This window comes from Molossus molossus, unplaced genomic scaffold (assembly GCF_014108415.1).
Source record: "Molossus molossus isolate mMolMol1 unplaced genomic scaffold, mMolMol1.p scaffold_m16_p_5, whole genome shotgun sequence".
Taxonomy (NCBI): domain Eukaryota; kingdom Metazoa; phylum Chordata; class Mammalia; order Chiroptera; family Molossidae; genus Molossus; species Molossus molossus.
The window spans coordinates 7099809-7123762 of NW_023425388.1; the positions used below are offsets into that span (position 1 = coordinate 7099809).

General features: G+C 50.6%; 1 protein-coding gene across 3 annotated transcripts in view; it reads left to right on the forward strand.

Moving 5' to 3' along the window:
- C2CD2 (C2 calcium dependent domain containing 2) overlaps positions 1 to 23954 on the forward strand; it is a 47362-nt gene that overhangs the window by 18105 nt on the left and 5303 nt on the right. For 2 of the 3 annotated variants that reach the window (XM_036243360.1, XM_036243362.1), the window contains exons 3-13: positions 4742 to 4861; positions 7405 to 7509; positions 12305 to 12427; positions 13143 to 13266; positions 13703 to 13811; positions 15544 to 15608; positions 16890 to 17014; positions 17433 to 17607; positions 18622 to 18735; positions 20527 to 20654; positions 23027 to 23336. In XM_036243360.1, the coding sequence (XP_036099253.1) occupies positions 4742 to 4861; positions 7405 to 7509; positions 12305 to 12427; positions 13143 to 13266; positions 13703 to 13811; positions 15544 to 15608; positions 16890 to 17014; positions 17433 to 17607; positions 18622 to 18735; positions 20527 to 20654; positions 23027 to 23336 (1498 nt within the window). Of the gene's footprint in view, positions 1 to 3036; positions 3388 to 4741; positions 4862 to 7404; positions 7510 to 12304; positions 12428 to 13142; positions 13267 to 13702; positions 13812 to 15543; positions 15609 to 16889; positions 17015 to 17432; positions 17608 to 18621; positions 18736 to 20526; positions 20655 to 23026; positions 23337 to 23954 lie in introns of those variants that run through there. The other variant, XM_036243361.1, reaches the window with a different exon arrangement.

Sequence of the window (23954 nt, forward strand, 5' to 3'; positions counted from 1 at the left end):
TTCTGGTTGGTGAGCAATAAACAACAGGAGCGTCAGGCCAGGAATTCTCTGACCACTCTGAACAAAGGGACACTGTTTCAAGACAAGACCTATTTGTATAGGTATGCGGATATTTAAGGGATAAGAACTATTTGTATAGGTATGTGGGTATTTAAGAGATAAGACCTATTTGTATAGGTGTGTGGGTATTTAAGAGATAAGACCTATTTGTATAGGTATGTGGGTATTTAAGGGATAAGACCTATTTGTATAGGTATGTGGGTATTTAAGGGATAAGACCTATTTGTATAGGTATGCGATTTAAGATCTTGAGACTGGATTCTGTCCTGTAGGTCACAGTGAAATGTGCTCATTTTCACAACTTGATAGTGCCTCCATCTGCTGTCTTTTCTCTTGAACCTGGGAGTGGACCAGGGATGCCCTGACCTTCACCTGTCAGACCAGGTGCTTGTGGACCAAAAAAAAAAAAAAAAAAGTTTCTACAGAAAGTAACCTCACAGGGTGATCTGATCATAAATTCCTAACTGGGTAGGTCATGATGGGTTGTCACACCCCTAGCACAGAGCTTTTTTTGTTGTAGAAGATACGGTTTTTTTCACTGATTTTAGAGGGAGAGAGAGAAACATTGACAAGAGAGAAACATCAATTGGCTGCCTCCTGCACTCCCCCTACTGAGGACCAAGCCCATAACCTGGGCATGTGCCATGACTGGGAATCAAATCAGTGACCTCTCGGTATATGGGACAACACTCAACCAGTGGAACCACACCGGCCAGGGAGCCACACCCGCCAGGGCGGCACAGAACTTCTTTAATAAAAGGCTTACCTTTGCCTTAAGCCAGCCCCGTCCACTGTTCCTGGGCACCTAGGCTAACATATCTTTGAAATGCCCCCTTTCAGGCCCCTCCTTCTAAAGCGAGACCACGTGGCCACAAGAGAGCACAGGTGAACCTCTCCGGTAATCTAATCCCACCTTGCCCTCCCCCCATGTCATCTTCTGCACCTGCCCTCCTTAACGCCAAGTGCGTAAAAGCAGCTGCAGACCGCCATCCCAGAAGCAGTTTTCTTAGTCTGTTGTGCTCTTGCTCCCAGCTGTGTCCTGTGTTTGGCTGAAATTTTATACAAATTCTTCGCCGGTGTGGATGTTTTTACGTCAGACTTGCACGTTGGGGACCCTCACCATACTGCCCACCCTCCAGGACATGCTCTCTGGTGTACAGAGGAAGGGGGTTGACCTGGGACCCTCAGCTCAGCCTCCGATGCTTTCTTTCTTTCTTTTTTTTTTTTAATCCTCACCCGAGGACATTTTTCCATTTTTTGTTCAGATAGAGTGGGGGGGGGGGGGGGGGGGGAGAGACATCTATGTGAAAGAGACACATCGAGTGGCTGCCACCCGCACGACCAACCAGGGCCGGGGACAAACTGCAACCGAGGTACATGCCCTTAGCGGGAACCGAACCCGGGTCTCTCTGGACCGCAGGCCGACGCTCTAACCGCTGAGCCAAACTGGCCAGGGCCTCTGATGCTTTCTTTCTAAACGTTTTATGTATAGAGGAGTTTTTTCTGGCATTGGAAAAACATCCCAGGAGTGAAGGAGTGGGCCTCTGGACCTGTTTGCCAGAACGCTCCTTCCTGTGCTCTTGGCTCGAGGAGTCCTGCTCCGGGGCCGTGGGTCCGCTTCTGTTCTCCGAGAAGTCTTTGGTCCCAGCACAGTTACTAGACATTGTTTCTATTTAACTTTGAAGATCCGGCGTCAGTATCAGCCTCCTTCATAGAGAAGCTCTAGCATCCGGGATGCAGCAGCTCCATGTCGGTGGGACTCAGGGAACCTCAGACGGAATCCCCGTAAACTCGGTGTATTTGTGGTCGGGAGACTCTGGGCCTCTGTCTGTTCGTCGGTATTTTGGTAGCTGTCAACCTTGGACACTCTGGCCATTTAGGTGTGGGGTCTTGTGCCAGGTGATCCTGTCTTCAGCTGTTCCGAGAGAGGGTCTCTCGCTCCGGGGCAGCGAGGCCTTGCCAGTGTTCTCCTGGGACCAGGGAATTTAATGTAATCCCCATTGCGGATAACAACTTAATGCACTAAAAGAAGATTACTTATTTTAAAAGCTCCTTTCCATTTTGTTCTCGTCCATTTGACAAATGGGCTATTATTACTCAGGGTGGCGGGGCGGCGGCTGGGCTGGACAGGATGTGGCCCAGGCGTCCTCCCTCCAGCTGGCCTCAGGGGGACAGAGATGGCATTTTGTTTGGCCGTAAGGAAATGCGGAGGCAGGTTTAGATTGTTTTAATCAGCGTTTCCAGCCCAACACCGAAGGGAGGCCAAGAAACGCAGGGTCCGCAGGACTTGGTTTTATTTAGAGTCGGGAAGCCATGGGGCTGGGAGGACCCTCCGGAGAGTCTCCATGAAGAGACATTCGGACCTGTAGGTGTCTCACTTTTAATGATTGCACTTAACTTCTTTTCTAATCCCCACCCGAGGATGTGTTTATTGGTTTTCGAGAAAGAGGAGGGGAGAGAGAGAGAAATATCAATGTGAGACAGAAACATTGATCGGTTGCCTCCCGTACACACCGAGACCAGGGACCGAACCCGCAACCTAGGTGTGCGCCCTGACTGGGAATCGAACCCGCAACCTTTTGGTGTATGGGATGGCACTCCAACTGAGCCACCCAGCCAGGGCTGCACGTGTCTCCTTGACATGACTTAAATGGTAATTGTGATCTTTGGAGGCTTATATTCCAGAATTTTAATGTCTTTTAAAATCTGTTTGGGTTTTGTTGTTTGTTTATTTGGTTTGAATCAGGTGCCTGGGCTGTCTGTGTGTCAAGGGATGAGTGGGCAGTAGGGAGGCTCCTTGTAGAACTAGATCAAAAGAAACCACCTTTCTTGCTTGAGTCAGGACACTAACAACGTTGCCCGTTTTCCTGGTCAAGTTCTAATTAGCTTAGTAGAGAACAAAGAAATCACAGAAGCAAAATGGTTTACTGTCGTTTTTTTTTTTGGACGTTCCGCAGAAAAAGAGTTGTGGGCCGCAGAGTCGAGGGACAGCGGATGCGTCCTGTTGTTTGCGTGTGTAACTCAACTGGCTTCAAACTGTTCCTCCAGAAAAGACGGTCTGTAGGGCGTTGATTTTTAAAAGGAATAGACGACATTCCTTGTACAAACATTTTCTTGTTCCAACCTCTCGTGAACTTTGGAGACGCAATAGCGCGATGTAGATACTGTAACTAACCTCCGTGAATGAGCCTCCCGGGCGAGAGCAACCTTACGAGGATGACGAAGATGGGGCAGAGGACAGGGGAGCGGCTCTTCCAGATCTGTGCCGGGGAGCTCGTCATGGTGGCCGTCGGAAGTTGGCCCCTTGCTTCGGGGCCCGGTGTGCAGGTCCGTTTTTGCTGGAAGGGGCAGGCGGGCTCGAAGTGGACAGGCGCTGGACGTGGGGAGGAAGGAGCCAGGGACAAAGCAAGGACGGGGGGGACGTTCCAGCCTGAACTTTGTGAACTAGCAGGCCCCAACAAAGGAAATATTTTGATCGTCTTTCTACTTGGTATTTTAGATTCTGATAAAGCCATCGGAGAATTAAAATGTTTTCTCTTCCTTCCCAAATGGCACCGTCCAGTTTGGGGTCAGCAGTTCCCCTGGGAATGTGGGGGAGTCCAACCTGTCCTGTCTCGCTCGCTCTCAGCCTCCCAACGACCCGGCTTTGGCTAGACTGGTCACCTGTTAGCCCCCCTCCCCCCTCCCCCACTGCTGCTCCTTCCAGTGTGGACACCTACCTCTGGCCGGGAAATTGTCCTACCCTGGGCTTGCTTGGAGTCTGCTGGGAGGGTGGCCCGCCTCTCATTCTAGAAGATCACTTCTATAGAGGGGTTCTGTGCAGAAACTGGGTATTTCTCTGTGTGGTAACAGTGGTCACAGTCATCCCTCTAAAATGCTTTGTGGTTTATCTCAGGAATATGGCCTGGTTTATTCCCAGTGAAATTCCTTGTCTTCTCAAAGGAGCTCATTTGATAATTCTATTTTTAAGGCTGCATAATTTCGTAACTGTTTAAAATTTCATATGTTCTTTGAATTATTCCCACATCTATGAAAACCACGATAGGTTAAAATTTATTTAGCCCTGGTTGGTGTAGCTCAGTTGGTTGGAGCATCGTCCTATACACCAAAAGGTAATGGGTTCGATTCCCAGTCAGGGCACAGACCCAGGTGATGGTTCTATCCTCAGTTAGGCTGTTTCTCTCTCCCTGTCCCTTCCCTCTCTCTAAAATCAATAAAAACATATTCTCGGGTGAGGATTAAAAAAAATTATTTAGATAAAAATAATTTATTGTGTCCTGCATACTTTTTTGTATTTTTTACTTGTAACATCTATCCCATTTTTTCTTAAGGCTCATTTTTTAGTGAGAGACGATGGTTAATGATTTTCACTCCTGTGACGGGGAACGTCTGGGGAATTTGAAATCAGCGGGTGTGGAGAAATAGAACAAAGCAGTATTTAAAGAAAAACATCTTTGTGTGGAGAGGGCGTAACAACTAGATTTGGGCAAGAAAGAGTTTAGCTCCTAGAAATCCGTCGGGAAGAAGGGATTTGAAATATTTTTCCAGTTTTCAGACTACTACATAATAGAAAAAATGTGAAGGTGGGTATTTTTCCAAGTTTGAAACTCTGAATTCTTCTCCTTGTTGATCTCTCCCTCTCTTATAAATTTCCATTAAAGTCACCTTGTCCCCCCTGCAGGTGGTGACTTCTCACGTGGTGGGCAAGGCCATCCAGTTCCTGGTGAGCACAGGGCCCGCCTCACCTGAGGACGCGGGGCGCCAGCAGTACAGCGTGCGGCTCGCCCCACTTCATTTACAGGTGAGGTCGGTGGGTTGTGTCGGGGAAATAGTTCTCATAACCCTGTAAGACGAGTGTCACGGGGCCATGAATACCCAGGCTTTTATTAGTTGCCATTCATTTAATAATTTCCCAACTGTAACCTTCCATATTGTATCTGTGGGAAGTTTAAAGTGCACATGATATGCATAGTATATATACACACACACACATATAATGCATACATGTATATGCACGTGTGTATACATACATATACACACACACATGTATATATGTAATGAATTTAGAGGTTGCCCATCTATCACAGATGAGAGAGATGGTACTTCTTAGAGACTTGACCGGGGGTGTTGCCAATGGGGGAGCCAGGTAACGGCAGGTGAGGTGAGGTGAGTGGGTTTATCTCCGAATCAGCGCTGGATTTCGGAAGTCGACCACAGCCTGGAAAGAACGCCGGGCTGGTGCCGTCCTCTTTTTAGTTTCTGAGAAAGTCAGCTTTAAAGGACCTCTTATTATTTTTATAAGCTAAAGAATGAGTATTACCATTATTTTTCAGATAATAGACATTATTATAATAATTATAATAGACATATGTAACAATTTTATAATGTATACACAATGCTGTATAAATATTCATAATTATAGGTAACAGTTACATAGGGAAACCTAGATGGTAATTATAACAGACCGAGTGAAACTTCTGGCGGGCTGAACCGCCACACAGCGTCCGGCGTTAAGCAGTTCACCCGGGCCCCTGCTTAGCAGTGTGAGAACGTGGTAAATTTCTGGGTCTGTTTCAGGGACACTGCCCACTCAACCCCGTGTTTCCCCTGCTGTCCTTGTGGTTGGCTGCTCATTTTGGGGGGCTTCTCAACAAGAGAAGATGATGCTCCATACACTTTTCTGACGAAGACATAGTTTTAAATCAGCAGGGGGAACAAGATTTTCTGGCCAACGAAATGGCTTTGTTTCTGAAATCTAGCCTCCCCCATATCACCCCCTTTCCAAGTTGAAGAGATTAAGTGATAACTTCACAAACTTGTCAGATGTCAATGCCTCGTGTGTCCCCCAATGTTTTGGACAATGTGACTAAGGAAAAACTTCAAAGTGTGGGACCTGTTTCAGGGCTGAGTCGGGCAAGGACCTCACACACGGAGCAAATGTAGCATCTGAGGTGGACACTATGTGTCTGTCATTTGAGCAGCTCAAACACAGTAACACAATGGTATCTTTGATCTCTTAGCACAGTTTCAACGCGGCCTATGGATTAGGCTGCAAGCAGAAGAGATCGGTCAATTATTCATGCTGAAGGCAGCAGGCCGGCCACTTCTCCCTTGTTCTTCAGACAAAAGGCATCGAGGGGCCAGCAGTGGGGCTTGCTGCCACCCCCTCCCCACCCGGTGGGGCGGACGCGGGACCTGTGTCAGTGAAATTAAAGTGCGCTTGTTCTAGTCTCACAAGGGAAGGCTTCGTTTCTCTAACCCTCTTGCTAGCACGAGGTCAGAGTCCTGAGCCTTCAGAATTACATCCTTCTTTCTGTTTGTTTCGGTGGCAGGGAGGAGGATGGAGATGTGATGGCTGAAAAAATGAAGGCTGGTGTATTATTTTGTTAAGGCTGCAGAATGTCCACAAACTTAGCTTAAAACAGCCCAAGTGTATTCTGTTACCGTCTTGGGGGTCTGACGTCCATCCAACAGGCGGAAGTCCAGGTGTTGGCAGGCTGCCTTCCTTTTCTGGAAGTTCCGGGGAGAATCTGTCTCCTGCTCATTCGGGTTGTTGGCAGAACTCAGCTCCTCACCGGGGCAGGACTGAGGGCCGGCCCCCTGCTGGCCAGCAGCGGTGGGCGGTTCCCAGCTTCTAGGGGCAGCCTCATCCCGGGCTCCTGGCTCGAGGCACATGTGTGGCATGCTTTCTGCCTTCCTCTTCCGTTTTTATGGCTCCACTGGGCTCTCCAGGACAACACAGGGTCACCTCCCCATCTCATGGCTCTTAACCCAAGTCACACCTGCGGAGTCCCTTTTGTCATGGAAGGTCACATGTTCACAGGTTCCAAGGAGTGGGGCCAATTTTCTGCCACAACGGATGGAGAGGATGGAATAGGACATTGTGAGGGATCAGAATCCAGTTACAGGTGGAGTGGTGGCCCAGGCAAGGGGGACCAGGATGCCAGTGTGCACAGCCCTCGGGGAGCCTGTGGGCATGGGCTTGGCTCAGGCATCCTGCTTCCCAGCTCTCACTCCTCCTTTACATCTGGGGGACGCTGCCACAAGAGCAGTGCAGAGTGCAGAGAACTAACGTAGACTGCAGTTTCAATGACATCTGGCCTTCAGCCACCAGCCCTGAGGCTCCTTTCTCGGCGGCCGGTGGAGGCAGAGGTGCTGGTGGGGGAGGGCGAAGGGAGTGTGGGACCCTCTTCTCCATTTTGAAAGTGCACAGTACGGCACGGGGAGGCTAAGCAGTTAGTTCACGAAAACAGTGAACACACACACACACACACACACACACACGGAGCCTCGGGGGGGACAGTAGCCCTCCAGTAACCACTGTTGGTTTGTTTGTTTTTGAAGCTGGAGCTCTGCATGAAGGAGAAGAGAGAGGATATTCAGGTCCGGTGGGCGTTCGTCAACGTGCCAGAAATGGCCATCACCGTCCAGCCCAGAGCCCCGGGGAAGGTCAGTCCATGCTCCTTTACGATGCCTCCATCCCCGTTGGGAACGTGTGCGCGTTGTGATGGGTTTAATGCCCACTCTCACCTGGGCTCTTGGGCTGCCTCTGGAATCACCTGGCAGCCTGCCTGCCACCCCCATGCAGGCGTTCCTGGGCTGGGAACTTATTAAGCACGTGTGTGCGGCTGAGGTTGCAAACTGTTGACGTAATGAAACCTCAGTTTCCCTGGGCGTTCTAGCACACGTGGTCGTCAGATCCGCGCTCCTGCCTTACAGCGGCTTCCTTGCAGCTTGGGCTGAGCCCAGCTGACTCCGGGATCACGACCTCCTTCCTCCCCGTGGTTTTTGCAAAGATGCACCGCAAATCCGGGGGCGGCGTCCTCCCTGCTCCCCATGGCCTTAGCGGTTCGGAGATGTGAATTCCGGAGTGGGAGTGGGTGTGCTGGTCACGTTGGTGGTGCCATTTCCAGTTGCCGAAACGATCGGGTGAAGTCATCCGCACCAAAGGCTTCGGTGTTCGGGTTCTTCCCTTGCAGCGGCTTCTCCGGACGTCCCTGCGATTTCACCCATTTCTGACTCGTGTTCAACTACTGAGATGTCACCGCAGCCGAAATATGTGAAGTTCATAGTTTGCCTGTGAATACTCAACCGTTCATGCCTTAATCTACATGTGGACAGTTTTTTGTGTGTTTGTTAATATTGACAAGCTTGAATCGTAATTCTTTCAGCTTGCAGCCATCAGAAGTGTCCTTTTCTCCTGGCTGTGTAGTTGTAGAAGGGGTGTGTATTCGGTATTCCCATCATTGCCAATTCCTTTCCTTTTTCTCCTTCTTTTCGTATTTGTATCTCCTTCCTCCCACGTGGCACTGTTGTCCTGTAACTTGCTACCCTGGCACCACTGCTGACCTCAAACCTGCCAAGGTCAGGACACTCTGCTGGCCTTGGTCTCAGAGGGCATCCTGCTGAGGGGTTCGAAGTTCATGTCCAAAATGGTCCTGGCCAGTTTGGCTCAGCGGTTAGAGCGTCGGCCTGCGGACCAGAGAGGCCCGGGTTCGGTTCCCGCTAAGGGCACGTACTTTGGTTGCACTTTGTCCCCGGCCCTGGTTGGGGTTGGGTGGGTGGCAACCACTCGATGTGTCTCTCTCACATCGATGTTTCTTTCTCTTTTTTCCTCCCTCTCTCCCTCAAGATAAATGCACAAAAGGAAAATATCCTTGGGTGAGGATTGAAAAAAAAAAAAAAAGAGCAAAATGACTTGATTTTCTTCTCTCGGTGTGGTTTTCACACCCATTCGATGTAAGAGAACTGCTTTCGTGTTTGTTCGTACGCAGTGTTCGGGTTTGTCCCCCATCTCTGTTGATTTACATCTATTTTAACATGTAAAATATTACCATGGTTTAAAAGTCAAAAGGACACAAAACATCACACTCAGAAGTCTGCTCCCCATTCCTCTCCCTTCGACCCCCATTTTCCCCCTGCATGCAAGAATGCGTTTCAGTAGTTTTTATCTTTTCTGCGTTTCTTTGTGCAAAAATGGTCTTATCCCTCCTGTCTTACCCAGCTGGTGGGCACTGTATGTGCTTTCCACACCCTGCCTGCACTCCCCCACCCACGCCTTCAGACACCACGTGCTGCTCATGTTCGTGAGGGGCAGGTCGTCCCCCCGAAGCGGTTGTGTCGAGCCTGCCAGCTCCCTGCAGCAGGGTCCTGCTGGGCCCTCGGGACAAGACGGCGTGTGGGCAGGGCAGTCGCGTGGAAGGAGGGTTCCCGGGTCCGCTGCTCTGGGGATCTTAGGTGTGACGGACTCTCATCTTTCACCCTTGGTGTCCTGCTCTGTGAAGTGAGCAGTTGTAGGGGCTAAAAGAGATAAAAGTAGACAAGCGGAATGAGGCCCATCCTTGTGACGGAATGTCATTCGGGCGTAAAAGAGAATGGGGCTGCGGTGCTGCTGGGACTTGCAGGGCCCCGCAAACATCATGCCCGGCGGCAGAAGCCAGACGCACGAGGCCACTGCTGCGTGAGTCCACGTGAGCGCGGTGCCAGCACAGGCGCTCCTGAGTGCCCAGCACCCCGCTCTGCGCAGAGCTGGGGCTCCGCAGAGACCCTCTGTCCCTTCCGTTCACTACCCCCGGCTCCTGCCTCCCACCTGCAGGAGTTATCTGCGCTTGTAACTAATTTCCACAAACCGAGAGACAGGGCAGAGCGTGGTTGCCGGGGCCTGTTGGGGGAGGGGGGAGGAGAAGGGGCTGCCAGTGGGTAAGGAGTTTGCTCGGGGGGGGTGATGAAAATATTTTGGAACTGGATAGAGGTGATGGTTGTACAACACTTTGTACTAAATACCGCTAAAATGCATAAAATGATTCATGTTATGTCATGTGAATATCACCTCGAAACCATAAGATGTCAGGGACTTGCCGGAGAGAAAGGTGATGGCAGAATGGTTACTAGCGCAGACCCTGGGGCCTTAACTGGCTGGGTCTGACTCCGGGCTCTGCCACTTCTGAGCTGTGTGACGCTATACATGTTAATCCGCTTCTCTGTGCCTCAGTTTCCTCGTCTGTAAAGTATGGACAGTGATGTTGAAGGCTACTATGAGGATTAAATTAGTACAGATAAGTGTGTAAAATCAAGGCTGACACGTCCTAAAGTGATGAACGTATTAGCTATTCTGATTATTTTTAGATTACAGAGTAGATCTAAATTTCAATAAATGGTAGACTTGGCCTGAGTTTGTTGTAACAAGGCCTGGCCGGCCAGTTGTCCTTTGGACACTACAGACCAATTTCTGAAATCGCTTCCAGCCCCCCACGTTGGGAGGTTTCATCTGTCATCCTGGAGGGGACTCAGTTTTGTAAGTGTCCGGTGCCCCTGAGGGGGTGGGCTGGAGCCCCACAGTGAAGGCATTCACAGCAGCGGGGACAAGGGGCAGCAGGGAGCCCTGGCGTTGGCAGTGGCAGAGCCAGAACGGGGGCCAGGACCCCACACGCTGGTGAGCTCCCTGCGCGGCAGCTGCTCCCCGAAGCCAGAGTTCGACACGTTCTGTTAGCAAGGATCCAACCCGAGCCAGGTTTTGAAGAGTCCAAAACAAAATCTTTCGTCTTTAAACAAGGCTTCTAATTGAGGATTTTAAAAACAGATACTGCGCCCTGGCCCATTTGGCTCAGCGGTTAGAGCGTCAGCCTGCGGTCCGGAGAGACCCGGGTTCGGTTCCCGCTAAGGGCACGTACTTCGGTTGCAGTTTGTCCCCGGCCCTGGTTGGTCGTGCAGGTGGCAGCCACTCGATGTGTCCCTTTCACATCGATGTTTCTCTTCCTCTCTCTCCCTCCCACTCTATCTGTACAAAAAATGGAAAAATGTCCTCGAGTGAGGATTAAAAAAACAACAACAACAAAAAAAACAGATCCTGCTTGCGTAAGCATTGTTATTGACACAGGAAAGTGCACGCGTCGTACACGTCCAGCCGGTTGCGGCTTTCACACACCAGGCGCTCCTGAGTGCCCAGCACCCCGCTCTGCGCAGAGCAGGGGCTCCGCAGAGACCCTCTGTCCCTTCCGTTCACTGCCCCCGGCTCCTGACTCCCACCTGCAGGAGTTATCTGTGCTTGTAACTAGTTACCACAAACCTAAGAGAACACGCATACACGTCATCGTTTTTGTCCGTCCTTCTGGGCTGGGTCTTCTGCTCAGGGTCTTATAGGCTGGAACCAAGGTCTCGGCCAAACTGCATCTTCCTGGAGCTCAGGATGCTCGTCCAGCCTCATGCGGTTGTTGGCAAAACTCGTTTCCTTGCAGGTGTAGGACTGAGTCCCAATTTCCTTGGCTCCTGGCTGTTGCAAAGTCCCCGCCCCGTGACCCTTCAGACATGGAAGCTGACTTATTCAAGGCCGGCAGAACTCTCCTCTCCAGTTTGCTAAGAGAAAGTCTTGTATAACATAACTGTTGACATTGCATCGCTTTTGCTGCATCCATTGACTGAAGGCAAGTCTCAGGTCCCACCTGCACTCCAGGTGAGGGCAGGACTCCCTGGGGTTACCTTAGAGCCCTGCCTACCACTAACAGCATGACGAGTTTGGCCTGTTTGGGCACTTTATATACAGAATGGGATTTTCTGTTCGGCTCCTTGCAGTCAGCATCATGTCCGTGAGATTCGTCCGTGTCACGTGTGTGACTGCGTATGGTTTGTGCTTGTTGTCCTGTAGCATCCCATTGTGTGGCTGCCCACAATTTATGGATCCGTCTAGCTGCTGATGGACATTTAGGTAGTTTCCAGTTCGGGGCTATTGTGAGTCGTGGTGCTATGAACATTCTAGAATGAATGGACATAGTTCTGTTGGGTCTTGATTATTGCAGCTTTATAGATCTTGACATCTGCCTATGTAAGTTGTCCAGCTTTGTTGTTCTTCCTAAAGCTTGTTTTCATTCTTATCCAGCCTTCCCATTTGTTTGAATACTTTTTAATTAAAAAAATATATATATCAAATGTTATGTGAGAAAGAAAAACCACATGTCTGCATGTTTGGGGGAAAATGACTGAGAAGGGTATACACAGAAATACTGGCATTTCTACAGTGCGCATGGCTTATTTCTTGACCATTTAAAAAAGTAAGATCAATTACTTCCAAGATCAGTAAAAGGGACCCTCTCTCCCAGATATCTCCTGGGTCCTAAGCTGACCTCCTGGAGCCCCGGCAACGCCAGGATTGTTCATCTCGGGGCCGCGCGAGGAGGGCCAAGGCTCGCCGGTCCTTTTGCACACGTACATGCTTATACAGGGATTTGGTGGCTTCCTCCTCTGTTGGCAGGACCAGGCCGTTGAGGTGAATGCAATATGTGAAACTCTGAAGGATATTTTGAAGTACCTGGTCAGTTCCGCCTCCCCATCGGTGATTCTGAGCACCAAGCCTGTGGACGTGCGGGAAGTCCAGGTAAGGCTGTTCACGGGGCGTGGGCTCTTCAAGGCCCCGGGAGGGGTCGTGGCCCAGCTCCTGGACCATCTGCGTGCATTTCCGATGTTCCTCCATCCTGCGGGTGGAGTGGCATTGCACCTGTGTTTTCTGGTCAGTAATGGCCGTGCTCTGGGGAAGCGTCAGGGCACAGGGTTCCAAAGCCCTGGGGGATGGGAGGAAGAGGGCACTCAGCATAGTCTGACCCTAATGAGGTTTGACCCTCCACCTTCTAGAAGCCCAAACTTTTCACTGTCCACTCAGAGCCTCTGGTCTTGGATGTCATCCCTCCAGGACTGAGGTACCTGGGGAAACCAGTTAGCAATGAGAACGTGCCCCTGCATTGGGCAGAGGAAGGTGCACTAGAGAGACGCTCTGTCTGGCCCAGGCTGTGGACAGCCGGACGACCTGCAGCCTGGGAAGTCATCGCACCCTCTGAAGCACCTGGCCTGGATCAGGTGTGGACTGGCATGTCTGCCCCAGTCTCCACCCACAGAACGATTCCGAGGGGCCCTCTCTAGCTGGATGCATGGCTGCCTTTGGGATACAGAAGTCTCCCGAGCAGAAGCGGTTTTGGTTGATGGTACCTGGCCTTCCCACAAGAGGGGAGACTGTCACAGAGCAGACTCTGGTTCAGGTTCCAGCGGCTGCCTCTGTTCTCTGCTCCCCACGGTCACTGCTCCTCCTCTTCCTGCAGAATCTCCAGTGCACTTCACCTGCCCCTCAGGAACCCTGCCCTCCCAAACCTCCAAGGGCTCATGATCTCAAATTACTGGTGAAGAACATCCGAGCCTCGCTGCTAAGTGACCCTGGTGCTTCAGGTGGGTGACTGGTGCAGGAGCTCCGGGTGACGGCAGGCAGACTAGTGACCGTCCCACAGCATGAGCTGCGTGGAGGGGTGACCTGTGGGTCCTTGGTGGCTCCCTCCAGTCGGATCTGCAGTGCGTCCTGCCTTGGGTGGAGAAGATGCCCTACAAACCATAGTAATAGTGCGAGTCCATTGGAATGACTGTGCCTACAGCCAGAACTGAGGGATGAGCAGGCCCTTGGGGGCAGTCCAGGGCTCTGCATATCAGGTGGGGGAGTCAGGCTTTAACCCCAAGTGAAGTGGGGTGCTTTGAGAGTTTGGAAATGGCATCTGAAAGAAAGCGGGTGAGCCAAGACCTTAGGCATGTTATGCAGCCTTCTCTGACATGTGGAAGTGCCTTGAAGCAATTAAAACAGGAAAATAAAAGGTGTCGCTGTGTTTGCTTCCAGGCCACGCCCACCTCCAGTGTGCAGTTCAGCTGAACAGCCCCCTCCAGAGGCTCTGCAGCGCCCTCCCCGAAAACACTGCCGACCTCACCTGGGAAGAAGAGTTCACCTTGTGCGTGCAGCTCCGTTTCCATGGGCCCTGGTTTCCATGGTGACACCTACTCAAGACTGCCAACCCCCGAGATCATTTCATAGTGCCAAAAAAAATTTTTTTTTTTAAATTTTTAAAAAGTGTATTAAACATCTGAGGTAGCTTGAAGTCGAACGTAGATTTCTTTTTGAAGGCAGCTCTATATATGCCTAAAAGATATTCAGTGACATTTAATAACCATTCCCAGTGCTAAAAATCTGTATTAGAACAAGGTGTATGGACACTTCTTCAAAAAGGTTTTTTTAAAAATCACTGAAAGTGATAAATACGAGAAGCAGTTCCACTAAAGTCAAGAGAAGGAGACCCACTGTGTGTGCTAGAAGCACTGGCTAGTGTAATTAGATAAGATAAAGAAATGCTACAAAGCCCGGCAAGGAAGAGGCAAAGCTAATCATTACCTGCAGATGACACTACTGCATGACATGACGACTCAGGAAGAGCAATTGAACCCATTAGAAGTAATAATGGACATGGCATAGAAATCACAATATTCTAAAAACTTTTTGTACTTATTTATTGTTTAAACCCTGGCCGGTTTGGCTCAGCGGTTAGAGCGTCGGCCTGCGGACCAGAGAGTTCTGGGTTTGGTTCCCGCTAGGGGCACGTACCAAAAAAAAAAAAAAAGACTAATATAAATACTATTTCAGAAAAGTGGCTGACTACGAAAATGTAGAAATCAACCACTCTCTGATGCTTCAACAGTAAATAAGTACAAAAGGTAATGGAAAAACATGCCCCGCGTATCATAGAAAGAGCTCTTATAAATCATTAATGAGAATATAGCACTCTTAGAAAAATGGGTAAAATTTTCAAACTAGAAATACAGAAGCAAGAACTATAGATAGATAGAAACTTCTGAAAAGATGTTTAATCTCAGAAATAGTGAGAGTAATGCAAAGTTAAACAAAAGAGGTTGTTTTTTACCTTACAGAGCGCTAAAGAATAAGAGTGAGAATGGCCAGGGGAGTGTGCATTGGAACAGCCATACTGGAGGTCATCAATATGTACAAACTAAAGAAAATCTCTTAAATGCGTGTACCTGTTAACTGGCAACTAGAGTTTTCCTAAGGAAGCAATCACACATCCCTGCAGAGATACATGTATGGGGGTGTTCAGCTCAGCTGGGCTATAATTAGGAAATATGAAAACAACCAACTTATTACTAAGGGTTGGTTATTAATACATTGGCTAAGTAAAATCTCATAAGGCCAAATAATGGAATAGACACCTATTTAAAATGTTGCTCTGTAGTTATTGACATAGGAAGGTGTCCATGATACCTTAAGCGAAAAAAATAGGTTACGAAGAAGGGAAGAGGTATATTGTGTTCTATACTTTTGTTTTAGACAATGATGTTGCTACCCTTTCGGTGCAGTAACTCATAGCCATATGCCTACTGGCCACATTTCAAGTTTTCAAAAGCCACATGTGGCCAGTGGCCACCATATTTGAAAGCACCTGTATGGAGCGTGTCCATCGGCCTCCGAAAGCTCTGTTGGATAATTCTAGGAGACTAGGCACCCAATATGCAGAGTCACCGTTTCTGGATAGTGAGGTTGCAGGTAATCTTTATATTTTTAGTTATATGCCTTGCAGTTTTTAAAATATTGATGAGGACAGTTCCTTTCTATAATCAGAAAAAAATATTATTTAAAAAATAATCAGGGCTCACAGCTCTTCTTTCTTTGCACAGTGAGTTGAACGCCAAGTCGAAGGAGTTGCACCTGCAGATTTCAGAGGACGGGCAGCCCTCAGAAGGTAGGTGGTGAGCGGCGGACGGAGGCCCTGCTCTCGGGAGGGTGATCCCGTGCCCTGACCAGGGCTGCGGGAAGCTGGGGAGGGTGGGAGACCCCGAGCAGGCCTGCCCCTCCCCCAAACCACCTGGGTCTTCCCAAGGGAATGTTTAGTGGAAAGTCCAGGTCAGTTATTAACAAGGTCGTGCATTTTGGGAAAGAGCATATATTGAACTAGTTTTGTTTTTGTTTTTAACAACTGCCCAGAATGTTTTATTTAACAAGTCTTGTCTTAGAGAAGCAGTTCTCAATCCTCTTAACCTCCATAGACCTTTTTTTTAAAAAAAAATTTAATTATGATGAAATACATGTAACAAAATGTATCACCTTAACCACACCATAGCCTACAGTGGCATGAAGTGCATTCGCTCTGTTATACAGTCATCACTGCCTCCGTCTCCAGAAGGCTTTTCCTCTTGCAAATCTGAAACTCAGGCCCCATTAAACACCACTCCCTCCCCCTTCCCAGCCCCCGCCACCCTGCTTTCTGTCTCTGTGGATTTCAGCAGGCTTTTCCTTGTACAATGAGCCACACCAGCTCACGTGGAACACATGCTTTTGATACAAGAAAGTAACAATTAGAGGGAAAAAAAAATCACTAAAGTGAGTGTGGACCGTAGGTGTGCCTGTGTAAAGATCAGTAGTTTCCATATTTATTAGATTTTATGTATTTGTTTATTTTTGGTTAAGCCTTACCTGAAGATATTTTTCCATTGAGTTTTAGATGGAGTGAAAGGAGGAGAAAGGGGTAGAAAGAGAGAGAGAAACATCGTTATGAGAGAGACACATCAATTAGTTGCCTCCTGCACGACCCCAACCAGGGCCAGGGCTCAAACCTGCAACCCAGGTATGTGCCCTTGACCAGGAATCGAACTCTTGACCGTTCAGTGCATGGGCTGACACTCCAAACACTGAGCCACCAGCCAGGGCCCTTATGTGTATTTCTTACAAATAGGGATGCTCTTACATGTCCATAGTGCGGTTATGAGCTTCCTGAGTTGATGCTGATACAGTTCTTTAATCCACCAACCATATTCCTGTCTTGGTCCGTTACCACTGCTCATCTTTAGAACAGCTGCTTCCCCTGCGGCTCAGGTGCAGACGTGGCCTGGAATCACCTCTCTTAGCCTCCTTTCTCTTTTGACCGTAACATTTGTCAAATGTTTTGAAGTGATGGGGACGTGGCAGGAGCCGACTGTTCTGTCCTGGGAACACGCCCTCACTGGGTGTGTCCTGTCTTTTTCAGCTCTGCTGGCGGTGACAACTGTCCCTTTAGATTTGTTTAAGAAGCAGCCTTCCGGGCCACAGAGCTTCGTGCTGACCAGCGGGCCCTCGGCAGGCAGCTCCGTGCTGGGTTCCGTCACCGCGGAGGTATGTGACCCAGTGGCCACCCCAGATGAGGAGCACCCTCAGTTTTGTCCGGCAGAGCCTTGCTCTGGCTTGAACACGAAACAAAGTCGTCTGGGAAGAGCTGTGCACTTCCAGGCTTCCCCGGGACCCTTCCTGCCCACCGCCTGGCCGGTTGAAATAACGCCGAGGCCGTTTCACGGGGCCTGACCCAGGGAGGGCTGCTCTTTTGTTCGTTTGTCCCCATGTACGCGCTGCCTGGCTGGCTTTGAGCCTGGGGCTCGTCATCCTCTGTCAGTTCAGGGGAGCTCTGGGTGCGCTCAGGTACTGACTGCAGATCATCCTGGCCCGCATCGAGGGAGCCGGGGTGCAGAGAGGGTCAGCGTCCTGCGGTGGGTGGGCTTCGCTCTGACCCTGCAACCCGCGCCCGGCCTTCCCGCAGTTCTGCTACGTGGAGCCCGCAGAAGCGAAGTCCTGGCCCGGCCCTCTGCCCGTCCCCGCTGCCAAGATAGAGAAAGACCGCACGGTGATGCCGTGTGGGACCGTGGTCACTACTGTCACTGCTGTGAAAACCAAGCCTCGCTTCGACACGGGGAGGGCGACCCCGCCGAGCTCGGGTGAGAACGCCCCGTCTCCCTAGGCAGGCAGGGCCCCGGCACCGTGTTGTGAAGAAAGCCCTGTGGCCCAGGGAGCGTGCGCACTGGCAAGACTTTTGTGTAGCTCTTTTGTTAAGAAAATTATCTTCCTGCTTTGTCAAGTAAATGACAAGCAAGGTTCAGCCTTGTAGTATATCCTGAAGCTAAAATTCAGATATTGGGTCAGATGGCTAGTTACATTAAGACCCCATCACGTGTACGTGGGGACACCACGCTCTCTTGGAACATTGGGCGTACGAGGTCAGTGTGGAGTCCGTACGTTAACAGTCGTGGATGAGAAGGCTCGATAATTGCGGTCATTTGACATGCAGTGGAATTCTGTACCTGTCCCCACAGCTGCCACTTCTGAGACACCTCTGTGTGCTTCTATGTCTTATTATTACTTTTTAATTTATACGTTGTTTCTGCTAATGCAGACGTGTTATCTTCCCAGAACAGACTGCTTGGCACCGCTCCTTTTTTAAAAAATTTTTTTTGTTAATCCTCCCCTGAGGATATTTTTCCATTTATTTATTTTTTTATCTAGAGGGAGGGGCAGAGAGAGAGAGAGAGAGAGAGAGACATCCATGTGAGACAGACACATCGATTGGTTGCATCCCAGGGCCAGGGGGTCAAACCTGCAGCCCAGGTGTGCGCCCTTGACTGGGAATCGAATCCGAGACCCTTTGGTCCGGAAGCCAACGCTCTGACTGCTGAGCCAAACCGGCCAGGGCTTGGCACAGTTCTTGAATGCAAAATAGAATGTGAAATCCTTCCTTCATTAAAACATTTCTGAAATTTTATTTAAACCCGAGCTTCCAATACCCCTTTTTGGCAACCCCACCCCACCCCAAAGAAAAGAATAAGGGAGACGATTAAAAAGTCCTGCGTTCTGGTCTTTTTAAATGACATGAGACAGAGTTGAGGTGAGGTGTGGTCTCACTTCCCAGTAACTTCATTCAGAAGGCCGTTGTAACCAGGATCTGTCCCTGGCAGAGTCTCCCCTGCGGACGCCCGTCAAGGTGAGGGTGATCGAGAAGGACATTTCCGTCCAAGCCATCCCCTGCCACAGTGCGCCCGTCAGCAAGACGCTGTCTTCTTCCGACACAGGTAACGGACAGCCCGCCCCTGTGCTCCCTCCGCGCCTCGCCGCGCTGAGCGTCCCTTTGCGGGGTGTGGGAGTGTTTTTGAGTAGTAAGTAAAGAACTGGAAAGAGAGGGAAATCCGAGTTGACTGAAGACCAGGAGCCATGTTAGCACCCTGCTGCAGTTAAGGGGATGCTGCAACAAAGTAACCGTGAAAGCCGGCTTCTGCCTCACTTTATACAATTTCCCAACATTCTTTTTTCTCTTGTTTGACATACCAGTTACATGAATATCAGAAAGTAAGTAGGACTCTGGTGACATGATCATAAAGCCAAGTTAATTTTTGTCTCCAACTGTTCCATGAAATGTGGTAGGTCAGAGTAGTTTCCCTCAAAATTCTAGGTGCCACTTTCCCATTTTTATGATCACTTTTAGATAATAAATGTCTTTGAAGAGATGTGTACTGTCTCTTTAAGTCACAGCACAACCTGAATGTGGGAATTAGATTCCCACCTTGGCTCGTAGGACCTGCTGGTAGAGAAGGGGCAGGTGGGCAGCTTTTCCCTGAGTCTGTTTCTGATCCTGCCAAGGTCAAGGATGGGGCAAGGAGGAGCAGATGGAGTTCGGGGTCGCAGGGAGGGCAGTTCTCATTTGACAGGTGCTGCCTTAAGATGTTTGTTTCCTCTCAGCCTGGTGGAAGTTGCGACGGTCTCTGTCCCTGTGGGAATTTTCATGATTCTTGGGACGCAGCCCTGCAGGGTCCCCCAACTGCAGCTCCCCGGACACAGGCAGGGCTGCTCCTTTGGCTGCCTGCTCCCGAGGGCTCTTTCTCAGCTCTGCTCCTGGCAGTACACCCCACTGCTTCATCCTGCAGGGCCCCTTCACCTGGCAGGACCCCCTTTTCAAAGACCGGGGGCTGACGTTCCCGCCGGGGGCTCCTCACCGGGTCCGCAGGCAGTGGAGCCAGCCCCTGGCGACAGCTCGCAGGCACAGCCGGGGCCAGAGCAGCCTTCTCAGGTACACCTGCCACCTTGCAGGCTTTCCCAGGATGGCACAGAGGCCTGGGCTTGGCGTGCGGAGGTGGCACTCCACACCTGTGCCTGGGAGTCCCTGGCAATCACGGCACAGCTGTCTCCTAAGGTGACGCTTCTTTTCTCGCCACGGGTCAGGGCCAAGCAGTTTTGGGCTGTATTCATCCTGTCACCACACCCTCTGGCAGTGTAGCAGCTGTCGTCTCCAAAGCCACAGCCAGAACGGAGATGAGCAAGGTCCTTGCATCCTGCTCCAGTGATACTTGCCTGTCTCATCTTTCTGGAGCAGAGCAGTGTGAGTTCTCAGTGTCGGCTCTGAGTTCGAGACCTGGCTGGGCGTCTCGGCTCTGCCGCCGACCTGGCTGCCTGCCGGTTCCCCATTTCCCAAGTGAGGATTTAGGGAGGACCTACCTCAGGCTTTGGGGGACTGTCGAAGGAATGCGCTTGTGCATGTTGAGCCCCCCCGATGTTGGCCCTGTGTGGTATTGACGTGGGAAGGGAGCTGCTTTATGCACCAGCCCCTCATAGCCTGAACACCTGCGGGTGGTCCGCCAGTCTTGCCAGGGAGGGGGAGTGACCGCGCTGCCCTTCAAAGGCCCCAGTCCCCCAGGAGGTTAGAAGTCTTTGGGTACTGCCCTTGTTCTTCATCACCTTGATCGAGGAAGAAGCCACACACCAAATGCACTCGTGTTCACGTCAGAGACTCAGAGACTCAGCTGCACACTGAGGATCACAAGCAGAGTGTTAATTTTTGCTGAGGCGTCAACACTGCCCTCTCTCCGCAGAACTGCTGGTGTTGAGTGGCTCGGATCCAGTGGCCGAAGTCGCCATCCGGCAGCTCAGCGAATCCTCGAAGCTGAAGCTGAAGTCGCCTCGGAAGAAGAGCACCATCATCATCTCAGGGATCTCCAAGGTGCGCACGCGGCGGGCTGTCCGCAGCCCGCGGGCCCTCCCTTCCTACAGGCTGGCCCACGCTCTCGATCGAAGTCCAGAAGGTTCTGTTTACAAATGTCGGTTAGATCCCTCACCCTGCAAGGGAGTGGTTTGTGGTCTCTTATCCACCCTGTGTATCCTGTTTATGAAGGAAACATGGCCCTTTCTGACTGGGGTTGAGAGGTTGGTGAATCATTTGAAGAAAAGTTATTGAAAGAGAAAGACTGACATGATGTAAGACTCCCCGGGGGTGGAACCTCCACCCTTATCACCGATTGATTGATTATGGGGAACTTTCACTTTCCACATTACACATTTCCGAACCATTTTTACTTTTTGAGGTGAATGTTTATGCCTTTTGCAATCGGAGAAACGAAGCTTGTTTTTAAACATGTCCTGAGCCCCTTTCTTCTCCTACTCCGTGACGTTTGTCCAGAGCGGAGAGTGGGTGCGAGGCTGCCGCCGGTGGGCACCAGGCAGGCCAGGGTGCTGGAGAGCCCAGCCCCTCGGGGCAAGGGGCCACATGACAGGCCCTTATGCTTTTATAATATTTCAGAATGAACAAGGACAGTGTGAGCAATGAAGGGACGGTTGGGAGATTTGATGGTGGGAGGGGCCAAGGAGGAAGAACTGTAGACCCCTGAGGGCAAGTTGACTCTGAGGGCACTCAGAGAGCGGACAGGAAGGCACTGCACGCTGAAGTTGACCTCTAAGCTACCAGGAGAAAGGCCAGAATGGGTCGCAGGACGTGCCAGAGGTGAGTCACAATGTTGCCATTAAACTCTGGACGTGGGTGACCAGTGCCCAAGTCCCAACAGGCACAGCTGGCTGGTGGCCTTCCGCAGCGTCACCCCAGAGCCAGGTCGTGCCTCTCTGGGCTTCCTTCATGCACTTCCAGCAACAGCCAGCAGGTGGCGACGGCATCTTTGGAAGCTCCCTGACCCAAGGGTTGTCTTTTTTTTTCTTTTGTTTTGAAGTTCTGGTGCATGTGAACGAAATAAGGATGAGACTTGTGACCATCTCCTCTAAGGTTTTAGTTTCGAATTATTAGGAACTCATGGATCTTAACATTTAATGCGGTTATTTCTACTGATGCTCAAGTTGTCCGACCTCGATCAGCGTGCATTTCCGTACGCCAGCACTCGAGGGAGGAAAGTGCAGCTGTTCATTGTCAGTAAGCAGACGCTCCTGTGCAACTGCTCCCAGATCAGCCACAGACCAGCCCCCCGGAGCCCCCACCCCGGAGTCCCCCCTTAGTCACTTCCCACCCTCCAGCGAGCTGCTTGCCTGACTCCCAGCCCAGATTAGCTTAGCAGCTACATCGATTTTACACGTGTGTAATTCCTAGGGTACAAGGTATGAACTGATTAGTTTCTCCATCCAGGAAACAAAAATGCTGTAGAAACGACGATTCAAAGACGAACTGACTCTGGGGTCCTTGGTCACGTCCTCGTGACCTGTGTGCTCTCCAAGACTTAGAAGGACAAGCTCCCTCTTCTTCGGACCTTCCCACAGGCCTCCTGGCCGGCCATCTGCTGGGCAGGGGTGTCACCTCCTCCTGCCGCCACCCTTTCCAGATTGTGAAATCAGGCCATGCCCCTCTGCTCTGAGGGGACACTTGCATTGACTCAGTTTCAGCCCCTCTGACATGCAGCTGCCATGTTTTTTAAAATTTATTTTTATTTTATTTATTTAGGTTTTTTAAATTATTATTGTTCATAGTAAAAGTTACTTTCTTGAGATGGCACATTGGCAGGTTTAATGTTTGCTGACACTAGGAATATTTAAAAGAAGTTGTTTTTGAAAGTTTGATTATCCAGAAAGAAAGAAGAAAAATAAGTTTTTCTACAGTTGACAATAGTAATTTTTCACAAAAGGTTGAGGAAAAAAATCTAAACAAATCATTTTTGATAAAGAACGAGGCAGTTTCAAATTAAAAGTACAAATTCAAATGAAGCAATTTTATAAAATATCAAAGCTAGCTAAAATTACATGTATAAGTACTTAATAAGAGAGGAACAGCAGTGGAAAATTGATTTTATTTTTTAATTATCCCCCAAGGACAAGCTTAGAGAAAGGGGGGGAAGGAGAGGCATCGATGTGAGAGAGACATTATTCAGTTGCCTTCTGTATGCTCCCTGACTGGGAATCGAACCAGCAACCTTTCGGTGCAGAGGACTGCGCTCAGCCAGCTGAGCCACTCTGGCTGGGCGTAGCTGTCATGTTGAATGAGCTGCCTCCAGTGGGGCCGGGGCCTCTTCTGACCCTTTAAAATCAGCCAGGATGTTTGGAGGAGGCTTCCTTCCACGTGTCCTGGTAACCTCCCTCACACTGCCTTCCCTCCCTGGGCAGACCTCTCTATCTCAGGACAACGACGCTGCCCTGATGCTGGATTACGCAGCCTCCATGGACTGCACCCTGGAGGAGAACACCCTGGCCCAGGCGGGGGTGGCCGAATCCTCTGCCCCACCCAAGGAGGAGGCCCCAGCCCAGGTCCCGCTGGCCCTGGAGGCCCAGGATTGCGAGCTGGCCTCCTGGGACTTGGAGAAGGAGTCCCAGGCTGAGTCGTGGGACGGCCAAGCCCCGCTGGACCCCGACGGAGATGAGCTGTCCGAGAGCTCCCTGAGTGTCTGGGAGCCAGGTGCTCCCAAAAAGCATAAAGGTACTTGACCCCTGCACCCCTGACTCCCAGCTGATGGCCTGGCTGTCGTGCTGGTTTCCAAGCTTTTAGTCCTCCGCGTCTGCTTTCTCTCCCTTGTCTGCAGTCCATCCGCCCTCAGCATCCCCGCCCAGCACAACCCCTGCGCTGAAGGCCCGAGCCTGCCCGAGCAGGAAGGGACTCGGGGGGGGGGGGGGGCACCTCAGAGGCCTTCCGAATGAGCGGTGGGCTTCATCTCCGCATGTGGGGCACCATCCCAGCCAAAGTGGAACAATCCAGAACAAAGCCGGGCAGAGACTAGGTTCCCCTCAGCGTGGAGATGGGCACCTCTGCCCATTTGTGCCTTTCAGACGGTCCCCTCCAACTGAAACCAAACCACACCTCACCGCTTGAACCCAGACCACACCACGGGCGCAAGCTTCCCGGAGAGTTAGCCGGTAGCTTAGTATGTGTGGATGTGATCGTTTCGTTAGAACAGCCCTTTGTTTTTCTGTTAGCTCTACATCGGTGCTGTAATTTGTGCAGTTCTGCCCCGTGCCAGCTCTTTGAGTGAGTGACCTGAAGGGACCTGCCGAGGGAGTGGAGTCAGGGGCCGGGGGCAGTCCAGGTGCGACTGCAGGA